Source organism: Pteronotus mesoamericanus, unplaced genomic scaffold, assembly GCF_021234165.1.
Source record: "Pteronotus mesoamericanus isolate MK-2021 breed Mesoamerican mustached bat unplaced genomic scaffold, CSHL_Meso_final contig_74, whole genome shotgun sequence".
In the NCBI taxonomy this organism is placed as follows: Eukaryota; Metazoa; Chordata; class Mammalia; order Chiroptera; family Mormoopidae; genus Pteronotus; species Pteronotus mesoamericanus.
The window spans coordinates 1072438-1084808 of NW_026555247.1; the positions used below are offsets into that span (position 1 = coordinate 1072438).

At 42.6% G+C, this 12371-nt stretch overlaps 1 protein-coding gene across 14 annotated transcripts in view; it reads left to right on the forward strand.

The window, feature by feature from the left end:
• The window catches only part of DLGAP1 (DLG associated protein 1), an 870852-nt gene that overhangs the window by 837492 nt on the left and 20989 nt on the right, over positions 1-12371 (forward strand). For all 14 annotated transcript variants that reach the window (XM_054583388.1, XM_054583387.1, XM_054583384.1 and 11 more), the window contains one exon: positions 7665-8086. In XM_054583388.1, the coding sequence (XP_054439363.1) occupies positions 7665-8086 (422 nt within the window). The remainder of the gene's footprint in view (positions 1-7664; positions 8087-12371) is intronic.

A 12371-nucleotide genomic window follows, 5' to 3' on the forward strand; every position in this document is an offset into this window, starting at 1 on the left:
ATATGCAGAAAAAGCATTTGATAAGATACAGCATCGATTTATGATAAAAACACTCATCAAAGTGGGAATAAAGGGAGCACACCCCAACATAATAAAGATCATATATGAAAAAACTACAGCTCGCTGATTTGTTCCTCTGCTTCATCTAGCCTGCTTTTGATTCCTTCTATTGTGTTCTTCAATTCAGAAACTGTATTCTTCATTTCCTCTTGTCTCTCATTGATAGTTTCTATGTCCTTTTTCGTGCTGATATAGTTTGCAGTAAGTTCCTCATAGTTTCCCTGTAGTTTTTTGTAATTCTCTCTGAGCTCACTGAGCTCATTGAGCTTCCTTAGAACTGTAGTTTTGAACTCAATATCTGATAGTTTACTTGCCTCTATTTCATTTAGTTCTCTTCCTCCTTTCGCTTCAACTGGGGGGTGTTTCTGCATCTTCCCATTCTTTGTGAGACTCTTCTCTTTTGCTTCTGCTTCTTAAATTGATCTATCTTGATTTCCTGACTTCATGATGTGAACTTCTATGGTAGGAGACCACTGTTTTTTTCTTTCTGAATCTGCCTCTGATGATGTCAGATGTTGACCCTGTCTGACCTTAGGCAGTCTTTTCGAGACTTCCAGGAATCCACTGTCTGTGCCTGTCTCCTTCAATTGTTAATCTAGTCACTCTGCACTTAGCAGTCAAGTTTAGGCACACAGGGTGGGGCAGAGTCCCTCCTGAGGGCAGGGATATATTGTCTGCTCGGGGGGTGGTCTGCATGAGCAAGATGGCTGCTGCCATATGGGGGAAGAGTCAGCACTGGTATCCTGCCCGCTGCTCTTTCAGTTCTCTCCCCAAAGCCTCCATCCCCAGACTCTCCTCAAGTGTCTCTAGACCACTCTGCACACCCTTTAGCCAGGGATCTACTATCTGTGACTGCCACTCTGTACTCAGCAATCAGACTTAAGCACCACTGGGCCAGGGCAGCGCTGTTATATATTCTCATGATGCTGCTGCTCAGGGGAGTCGTCTGCCTAAGCAGGATGGCTGCTGCCGCATGGGGGAGGAATCAGCACTGGGATCCTGCCAGCTACTCTCTCAGTTCTCTCCCCAAAGCCTCCTTCCCCAGTCTCTCCTCAGGTATCTCCAGCCCATTCTGTCCCCACCTTTATCGGAGGCCAGGGTAAGTGGCTGCAAACAAAAATTTATGGGTTGGCCCTTTTAATGGCTCTTTGTCCCTCCAGCCACCTGTCTCTGGCAGAGAGCAGCCCTGCCGCTTTTTGCAGTTGGCTGTTATCTGTGTACTTTTTGGGCTCTGGTGCTGTAGGCTGGAGATCCCTGCCTATAGTTCCAACCCCACTCTTCTCAGGGGGATCCAACTGACTTTTTAAATATCCCTCTGGCGCTGCCACCCGTGGGTGCCTAGACTGCCTTTTTGAGTCTCTACCACACGCACTCTTTACCAATTAGGTTTTGCTAAAGCCAGTTCCTCTGTTTGTCTGATGTTATACAGCTCCTCTCTCACTATTGTTCAGTTGTTTTTTTCCAGGTGATTTCTCCACAATTTAGTTATAATTCCAGATTGGTCCTGGGAGGAGGTCAGTGTGCCTTCTGTTCACTCCTCTGCCATCTTTAAGTCTCCTCTGTTGAATGACGATCAGCTGACAGTCTTATATAAGCTCCCTTGTAGGTAACTAAATGCTTTTCTCTTGCTGCTTTTAAGATTCTCTTTGTCTTTAAACTTTTGCATTTTAATTATGATGTGTCTTGGGACTCTCCTCTCCTGGATTTGTATGTCTATTTCCTTCACCAAGTTAGGAAAGTTTTCTGTCATTTTTTCAAATGGGTTTTCAATTTCTTGCTCTCTCTCTGGCACTGCCATCGTGCAAGCATTGGTACACTTGAAGTTGTCCCACAGGCTGCTTACACTATCCTCTCTTTTTTGTTTGTTTGTTTGTTTTCTTTTCTTCTTGTTGTTGTGATTGGTTGTTTTTTGCTTCCTTATATCCCAAGTCATTGATATGATTCTCAGTTCCATCCACTCTACTTTGGTTTCTCTATAAATTGTTCTTTATATCAATTAGTGTATCCCTCATTTCTGATCAGATCTTTTTTATGGTGTTGAGGTCCTCACTAAGTTCCTTGAGCATCCTTATAATGAGTATTTTGAACTCTGCATCTGAGAGATTGCTTATCTCAATTAAGTTTAGCTCTTTTTCTGGAGTTTTGATCTCTTCTTTCATCTGGACCATGTTTCTTTGTCTCCTCTTTTTGACAACCTCCTTGTGTTTATTTCTATGTATTAAATATAGCTACTTTGACTCATGTTGTGGTAGAGAGATCTAATGTAGTAGGTGTCCTGTAGGGTCCACTGGTACAGCCTCCCATATGGGTACTCGAGGTGCGCCCTTTGTGTGGGCTGAGTAGATCCTCCTCTTGTAGTTGAGCCTTGATTGCTGTTGGCAGATAAATGGGAGGAACTTAACCAGGCCAGTCAGCTGCAAGGTCTGTCTGTGACCATTAACCATCAACCTCTGTCCTCTGTGGAGGATCAGCTGTGCAGGGGCAGGGTGGTCTGTAGCTGTCCACCAGGTACACAGGCCCTGGGATTTCTTGGGTTGTTCAGACCAAGATTAGCCCTGACCTGTGTGTTGACTAGAGCCACCCTGCCTAAGCTATAAAGCAATCTGAGATGGCTGATACTTGTGCTGGGCTTGGAGATTCCCAGGCAAAGCAAAGCTGCAAATGTAGACTGGCTGCTGGTAGTGCCGGGCCTGGGACTCACTGAGGCCTGCTGTTGTTTGTTTGAGAGAATTTAGGAAATTGTGAAGCATGAGCCAAGATCAGCCATTCATATGGAAAAACAGCTTGGGTGGACCCGAAGTTGGGTGGGGCGGAGTCTTTGGGGATCTCCAAGGCAGGTCAAACAGTGTTAGCCAGATTGATGGAGTCTCAGGTATGGCATTAGCTTGCTGGCTCTGTGGTGGGAGGGTTTAGAAAAGGGACAATGGCCTCTGCTCACCTTGATGCCAGACACGTCAGCTTCTCCCATTATGCCGTTGGTACCTTTCAAGCTGCTACCCTGTGTTGGAGCTCAGAGGGAGTGAGTCTGGGTAGGTGAGTCTGTGTATGGGCTCTTTAAGAGGAACTGCTTGGTGCTCCAGAAGTTTCTTCCACCAACTGAATCCCCACTGCTGTTTGCAGCCAGAAGTTGTGGGGACTTATCTTTCTGGCACTGGAAACCTGGCCTGGGGAGCCTGGTGTCAGGCTGGGACTCCTCACTCCTAAGATAGCCCTCCCAAATTTTTATCTACCACATGGGTGTGTGGGACCAGTCCATTCAATGTCTGCGCCCCTCCTATCAGTCTGGATAGATGTGGTTTCTTTAATTCCATAGTTGTCAGACTTCCATTCAACTCAATTTCTGATGGTTCTGAGTGATGATTCTTCTCTATTTTAGTTGTAATTTTTTTAAAAAGATTTTATTTATCTATTTTTAGAGAGTGGAAGTGAGGGAGAAAGAGAGGAAGAGAAACATCAGTGTGTGGTTGCCTCTTGCACAGCCCCCACTGGGGTCCCAGGCATATACCCTAGACTCGGAATTGAACCAGCAACCCCTTGGTTTGCAAGCTGGCACTCAATCCACTGAGCGACACCAGCCAGGTCTTTAGTTGTAATTTTGATGTGGTTGTGCAAAGAGGCAAGCCATGTCTGCCTATGCCACCATCCTGACTGGTAGTCCTATCCTCATTTTTTTTTGATTCTTTTTTTCTTCTTGTTGTTCTGATTGGTTGTTTTTTGCTTCCTTATAGTCCAAATCACTCATTTGATTCTTAATTTCATCTACTCTATTGTTGATTCCTTGAAAATTATTCTTTATTTCAGTGTATCCTCCATTTTTGACTGGTCCTCCATTTTTATGCTCTGGAGTTCCTCACTTAGTGCTTACATCCTTTAACCAGTGGTCTGTACTCTGCATCTAATAGATTGCCTGTCTCTGTTTTGTTTAATTCTTTTTCTGGAGTTTTATTCTGTTTTTTTGCATTTAGGACACATCCCTTTGTCTTCTCATTCTTGCATCTTCTCTGTGTTTGTTTGTATGTATTAGGTGGAGCTGCTATGTCTCCCAGGCTTGGTAGAGTCACCTAATGTAGTAGGTGTTCTGTAGGGTGCAGCAGCACAGCCTCCTCGATCACCCAAGCTGGGCATTCAAGATGTGCACCTGTGTGGGCTGTGTATCCTCCTCTTGTAGTTGAGCTTTCATCGCTGTTGGCATGTCAGTTGGAGAGATTTACCCCGAGAATGATCAGCTGCAAAGACCGGTTTTGACCACCAACCACAGACCTCTGACCACAGTGGTAGATTAGCTGTATAGGGGCCCTCCCTCCAGGGCAGGATTTACTTCAGCAAGGCTCTGGCCTCCGCTGAGTCTACCCCTTGGTGTTTTGCTTGTGGTGGTGGTTGGCTGGTGATGCTTCAACATGGTCTAAAGCTCTCCACTAGGTGTGCTGGCTCTGGAGCCTTCTGGCAGGTACAGACCAAGGTCAGTTACCAGCTAGGTTCTGCCCAGGGCCACCCGTCTTGAGCTGTAAGGTGATCTGCAGATGGCTGCTACTTGTGCTAGACTTGGAAACACTCAGGGAGGCCTGGTCACAAACTGAGGTGGCTACAGCTAATGCTGGGCCTGGGTCCATTTACCAAGAGGTACAGGGCACACAGAGACCAAATGCTGCTTATTTGAGAGACTATAGGCAAGTCAGTGCATGAGCCAAGACAGGCCATTCATATGGAAAAACCACAGGAAATACCTTGGGTGGGCCCAAAAGTTGGGTGGGGCAGTGTCTCAAGGAATCACCAGGGCAGGACAAACTGTGAACCAGCCTGATGGAGACTCATATGACACCTGCCTGCCCATTCCGTCGGGGGAAGGACTCAGAAAATGAACAATGACCTCTGTCAGCACCTCTGTCTGGAAGAGAGCTGCTTCCCCAGCTCTCACCCTGACACTGAGCAATTCAGTTCCTCCCCATATATCCCTGGTGCTTTCAAGCTGCTGCCTCAGTGCTGGAGCTCAGATGGAGTTAGTCTGAGTAGGTTCATACATGGGCCCTTTCAGAGGAACTGCCCTCAATTTCCCTCAGTCTCAATCCTCATTCGTTTTTATGGGACTTGTCTTCCCCATGTTTTTATGGGAAGAGAAGTCCCTGGGGTGGGAGACTTGGTGTGGAGCTGGCACCCTTTGCTTCAGGAGGGACCTTGGCAGCCAAGAAATCCCTCCCAATTTTTATCTACCACATGTGGGTGCGGGACCAGCCTATTCTCCATCTCTGCCCTTCCTACCAGTCTCAATATGGCTTCTCCTTTAATTCCCTAGTTGCAAGACTTCCATTCAGCCAGATGCAGGCAGTTCTGAATGATGATTATCTGGTAGTTTAGTTGTGGTTGTGGGAAGAAGCAAGTACTTCATTTACCTACATCACCATCTTGTTTGTAAGTCTACAATTTATAAGTTTTATATTGTGAACCATCTGAATAGAGAGATAAAATCTTGCTCCATCATCCCATTCCATTTCTCCTGGGAAGTGAATCATCCTTTTTATAGCATATTCACACTGTGTATATTCTGTGCCTGTTAGTCAGTAGTGAACTAAATTATCAGATTGACCATCCCAGCATCTCGGTGTTTGTACTCAAGTAACTCTTTTTTCACTTATTGGCTCCAAAGTATGAGATTAGTGCTGCTGGCAAATCAGATATACCAAAGAGAAACTGTAAAGTCCTTTCTTTAAGTGAAAAGATGAGTGTAGTACAATAAATTTTGAGAGAGAAATCATATCTACATAACTTTTATTAAGTATATTATAATTGTTCTACTTTATTATTAGTTATTGATTTTACTCTCTTACTGTGCCTAATTTATAAATTAAACTTTATCAGAGTCATGTATGTATAGGAAAAAACATAGTATATATAGGTTTCAAAACTATCCAGGGTTTTAGGGATCCACCAATATGTCCCAAAATCCCTTTAAAAGGAAGGAAATTAACCCTTTAAAAGGAAGGAAATTCTGTCACATGCTACAACATGGATGAACCTTGAAGACTTTATGCTAAATGAAATAAGGCAGTCACAAAAGGACAAATACTCCATGATTCCACTTATAAGAAAGACCTAGAGCAGTCAAATTCATAGAGACAGAAAGAATGGTGGTTGCCAGAGCTTGTGTGGGGGTGGGGGAGTCTAATGGGTATAGACTTTCAACTAAGGAGGATGAAAAAGTTTTAGAGCTAGATGATGCTAAGGGTTGCACAACAATGAGAATAATGTACTTAATGCTACTGAGCCATACACCTTAAAATTGTTAAAATGGTAAACTTTATTTTATATGTATTTTTTTTACAGTAAAATATTAGATCAAGAAGTTACCTTCAAAAAAAATAAAAGCACCCTGGTTGGTGTGGATCATTGGGTTGGGCACGGCCCTGAGAACCAAAAGGTCACCCGTTCAGTTCCCAGCCAGGGCACATGCGGGAGTTGCAGATCAGGTCCCTAGTTGGGGGCGTGCAAAAGACAACAAACTGATGTTTCTCACATCAATGTTTCTCTCCCCCTCTTTCTCCCTCCTTTCCCCTCTCTCTAAAAATAAATAAATAAAAGTAAACTGACACTGATCTTAAAAACAACACATAAAAAAAAAAATACAGAATGGGGTAGCAGACACATGATGCTACCTTCAGTGGACTTTGTTTCCTGCTTGCTCCAAGATCCGGGGATGTCTTTTTTTTTTTTTTAATATTTTAAATTATTCCACACCCACAGCTTCCCCTTCCCTTCGTCTGAAAAATATTTCACTGCTCCTCTGTTCTTCCCTCATCCCTCCCATCTTCCATATGTCTTCGCCTCCATTGTAGGAGTCCGCCAGGGATGTACAGAGCCATTTGGCTGGGAAATGCTGATCTCATGGATGTCCATATAAACTGCTCAGATTGAATCTCTTAAAGTTGTCTTTTTTCAGCTTGGTTGAAGGACTGCGGGGAGGGAAATTAAAAGCACAGGGGAGGATGGTATAGGAGAACTCTAGAACTGGGAGCTCATTTTTGCCATAAGAGCTTTGGACCAAGTAATAACAATGACCTATATAATCAAGAGACAGGTGAATGCTTACCAGGAAAAGGAGTCTTAATTTTAAAAGGAAACTTCCAGTTGTTTAGTTTGCTTTTCAGGAAGTCTAACTGGGTAAGAGCTGCCGCTGAAAAAATGTGCTTTTGCAAGATTCACGATAGTCTTGGCCCAGGTTGGTTTGGTTCCCGTCCCCCCACTTCTAGGCAAATTATTCATAATAAAATATAACTGAGTTGCTCCCTTACCCCTCACCAATCTGAATTTCAGGATTTAAGCTGTGCAGATTTGGGGAGGAAGTTGGACATTGGACATTATACTGGTTTTAATAGCTACATACGTTGCTCCACTTTAAAAATTTCTCCAAATATGCTTTAATATTGAACAAAGATGAGAAATCTGTATTCTTTATAATAGAGCTATGGCAATTGATATGCTTACATCAAGGGCCTGCCTCTGCAGACTGAGAAGATGAGACCCTCTTTTGTTACACTCACGAAGAAAAGTAGAAAGTGGTGTTGCTTTAAGAAATATCCTTGAACTAAATCTGCTTTTTATATTCCCTCAAGCTTCCGCAGGTTCACCCGATCCAACAGTGTGACGACAGCAGTGCAGGCGGACCTGGACTTCCAAGATAATCTGGAAAACTCCCTGGAGTCTATAGAGGACAATTCATGCCCGGGACCAACGGCCCGACAGTTCTCCCGGGATGCCAGCACCTCCACCGTCAGCATCCAGGGCTCTGGAAACCACTACCACGCCTGCGCAGCCGACGATGACTTCGACGCGGATTTCGACCCTTCGATTCTTCCTCCCCCGGATCCCTGGATTGACTCGATCACTGAAGACCCCATGGAGGCCGTTCAAAGGTCAGTGTGCCACCGGGATGGCCACTGGTTTCTGAAGCTTCTCCAAGCGGAGCGAGACCGCATGGAAGGATGGTGCCAGCAGATGGAGAGAGAAGAGCGGGAAAACAACCTGCCCGAAGACAGTAAGTAACACAGCTGTGCACATCTGTACACGCAGCCCTGGGGTCTGCGCTAACCTTGTGTCTCTGGACTTCGTGGTTTCTTCCTTGTCAGTTGCACTTGTCCAGCCTTGCGTCTAACCCAAGCGCAAACAGAACATGTGGGAGAGCTAGGCGGTTCCAGCCAAGTACAGACAGACGTCCCTGCGCTGCACAATAAAAAGAGAAGAGCTGGTTTCACCTTCTCTTGCTCTGAATCTTTTCCTTTCTGAAAAATACCAAGCTCAGCGTAGGGGTGGCCTGCTGTTCCCAACATGATTCCTCTTCCCCAGGATGTTACTTAAGGGATGCTGATTCTCAGGAAACTAATGGTAATTCTAACTAGTTTCAAGGATCACAGATACATGTGCATTGGGCATTTATAATCTTATAGTTTTATTACTTTCATTAACATACAATGTTAAAATGAGGCTAGTAATCAATAGGCCAGTAGGAACCCCTTGCTTCTGTACATGCTTAAGTCTGCTTTGCATGCAGTTTCTTTCTTCCGCTTTAGGGAAGGCAAACCATCAGCTGCTAAATTAACACAAATTCCAATATAATGGTTTAAATTAAATGATAAAATAAAATATGATAAATAAGTAAATAATGGAGACCTGGCACACCATTATTTTCAAACTTGGCCTTTTAGCAACAACAACTCTTATTAAAGATTGACAAACAAAAATTAGCAGATTACCATAAATTTGAGGCACATTTTGCACATTTTCAACAATCCTGAAATTCAATACAGCTTATAATCAGTGTGTGTTGTAATGTTATGTGTTTATTTTCTTCTGAAAAACTTATGAAATGAATGGTGGGTCTTCAAACTGGTATTTTTGAATAAAAAAATGTAATGGTGGGCTGCCTCCATTTCTGTGTGCGAACCACCAGGACGGGTATTGTTTTGGTGTGGCCTTTTAGATGTGTTTTTGAAATCAGTATTTAATTTTTTATTATGAAAATTTTAAAACATGCACAGAGGTAGAAAGTTGAATGTAATGAACCCCGATATACCCATCATGAAGTTTAACACTTGACCAGTCTTTTCTTATTTACTGCCGCTTACTGTTATTTTTGCCAAAGTCTCTTTTAAAAAAAAGTCTAAGGCATGTCACTTCACTAGGTATCTCACTCACACTAAGAAGGACTTTTTTTTACACATAACCATCATAAATTATCGTTCCTAATAAAAACGATGATACTCTCTTAATAATTAGACACAGAGTTTATTATAACCCATGTTAAAAAGACCTATTATATAAACCAAACTCATTGTGTCAAGGATCAGTGAGTTTTCTACAAAGGAAAACATTTTTGATGAAAACTAAGTCTGGAAAATAACTGTAGGGTGTGGGATTTTCTCTCTGTGTCCACCTTCTTGCTCACATCTTTCTTTCTGCTCCTTCCTCCTGCTTGGACCCTACCGACTGGCTGACTAGCTTATTTGTTAGCTTTGTGAGCAGGTTTAAAAACCCATAAATGGGTTTCTGCAACATTCCTTTGGTTCTTTCACATTATGAGTGCAAACAACTTAGCAGTGGAAAAATAAATCTCCTTGACACTTGCCCCTAAGAGCTGGTGCCACTGTAGGCTCACCTGAGTGTGGATCCACAAGCAGATTTAGCTTTTTGCTCTTGTAACGGGTGAGTAGGGACCACCAGGAGCAGTGGGCAGGGATAGGTTTCAGTAAGAAAGTCTTAGCAGTTGCTTCTTACTCTCTTTTCTCCTGGCGGGCATGCCAAAGTTTACTCGATTTTCCTGCAAAAAAACATCAGTGTCTCAGGAGTAATGGCCTTTGAGTGCTGCTCAACAGAAGAAACTATCTTTTAGATTTTACTTTATTCAGTTCATTACTTTGGGACTCATTCTACCTTCCTGGTTGGCTTTCAGTGGGACCCAGGGAAGCTGCTCATCTGATGTTTTCTTTTCCTTTTTTTAAAGAAGACTTTTAAAATTGATTTTTAGAGAGAGAGAAGAGGGAAGAGAGAAACATCAATATGTTATTCCATTTATTTATACATTCATTGGTGGACTCTTGTATGTGCCCCAAACAGGGATTGAACCTGCAACCTTGGTGTATTGGGATGTTGTTTTAACAAACTGAGCTACCTAGCCAGGTAGCTCTGGGACTAGATCTACTTCTCTCAACCCAGCTTTATAAGGATGTATAAAGATAGTCATTGTATAAATATTTTGAAAAATCTTCCTTGAGGCTAAAGGAACTATGAAAACTACATGTGGTTATATCAAAAACAAAATACTTTGTTTGCAATACATATATTTGAAAGGTGACAATCTTGTCAGAAAACCAAGTTCTCATCCTCTGTTTGGAACAGAAGAAAAGTATATTTGTGTTTTGAAACATACATGACTGGTAAAGTCCCAAAATAATAAGCATGAAGGAATGGTCCAACCATTCACTGCTCCAAATTTTATGTCAGATATTATTTAAAACATTGACTTATAATTAGGACTTAGAAACCTATTTCATATGAAAGGATTTTGTTATAACAATATTTGCTGTAACAGGATTTGCTCTAAAGAATGATAATTTGCTGTCTTTGTACATGAAGTTGCCACTGTCCCACCATTAGTAAACCATACTTCTTGAGGGTGTTTTCTTCAGAATAGTGTTGAATTTTCTCAGCTCTACCTCTGTATTTTACGAGGTTGCTGCCTGGGCAGGGGGTGGGAGGAGAGGTACTAAGGTCATGGTTGTGGAAAGAGCCAAGATAACAAAGGGTGGGAATAGTTTCGGTGCTCTGCTTTAAAGTACCCGACTGAACAAATTAGCCTGAGATGACAAGTATGTAATGAAACCTTCTTCACGGGGAGTTGTCTCCCTTTGTAGTTTGAAACATAATTTAATATCAGAACCCCTGTTTCTAATTAAAAGAATTACACGACACCCCTAAATATAACAGGAGGAACAGTGAAGCACTTCTGGTGAGGGCCCGGAGGCCTGCCTGCTTAGCTTCTACCACCCCCAGACAAATCACCTAAAAACACACACATCCTCCTCCCCCAGAATCCTTAGATACCTGGAATACAGTTTGAAAGCTAATGGTCTATAGTGAAAAGTCCAAAGTATTATTTTTAATATAATTTTATAATTTTAGATCTAACTGCTGACACGAAGTTTAGAGGTAAATGCCCTTTACATGTGCTTTTTAAAAATGTACAAAATTGATCTAAATTAGTAACATCTCTTTCTATAAGTCCAACTAGTTTATAATATATGGCTCTTCCTTCAAGTCTCAGCTTGGCCCTCACCTGCTGGAAGTTTTTTCGGAATGCCTCCCCTCGGGCTATACTGGGCGTGTTTCCCTAGTGCTTCTGTAATTGCCTGTGTGTTTCTCTATAAAGTATTTCCAACATAATTTTATGATAATCTGTGTACCTCTCTCCTCCACTGAAAAGTGAGCTCTCTGTGGACAGAAATTATTCTTGTTTTGTTCACCTTCATATTTGCTAGCACAGCAGAAGATCAATAAATGCTTTGGAAATTTTTACAAAAGTATTTTACCTAACAAAACATTTCTTCCTAAGGAGCTAAAAAAGTACTTAATAAGAAACTGGCAGTTACTTTTGCCAAAAGATGGAAGGGGGCGTACCCTTGTGAAGTGATCAGCCCTTCTCATTAGAGCAAGGATTTGGCAAAGAGAGAGGAGCACCTGCCACAGAAACAGTAGAAAGGACTAGTGTGCTTGTCAGCTGGATGGTCTAGATGAGCCCTGTGCGTCCCTTTCAGCTTTTGGGATGTGATTCTATTCTGCCGGCATTTGAAGGCTTTCTCCATGTTTTATGCTCTGGGAGATACAAAGAGGAGCTCCAACATACTAACATTCGAGACCTAAGCAGTGTAGAGGTAAACTCACATGCCCAGGTCAAAAAGTCGCCAATTTCAAATGAGGCAAATCCAAGGGAGGATATGACCAGAAAGCCAGAGCAAACCTCTCTGGTAAGAAGGGAGAATATAAGCACACGAAAGAATATTCATCTTGTCCCTACAATACCCCCAGCAGAGGGCAAGAGACTTTGACAGGTGTTGTTTTATTTGCCCTCAAAACAGCTCTCTGGCTGTATCTTGTCCAAGGTCACAGAACACAGGAGTGTCGGATGGAACAGATACAACATGAATATCTTTGACAAGATAACGATACTTTGTGTGTCGCTTGGTGCTGTCCTCTAAAGCTCTTTTTACATAACTCTCCCTGGCTTCTTGGCAACCACAATTCTATTCTGATAACTGGGCCTGGAGTTG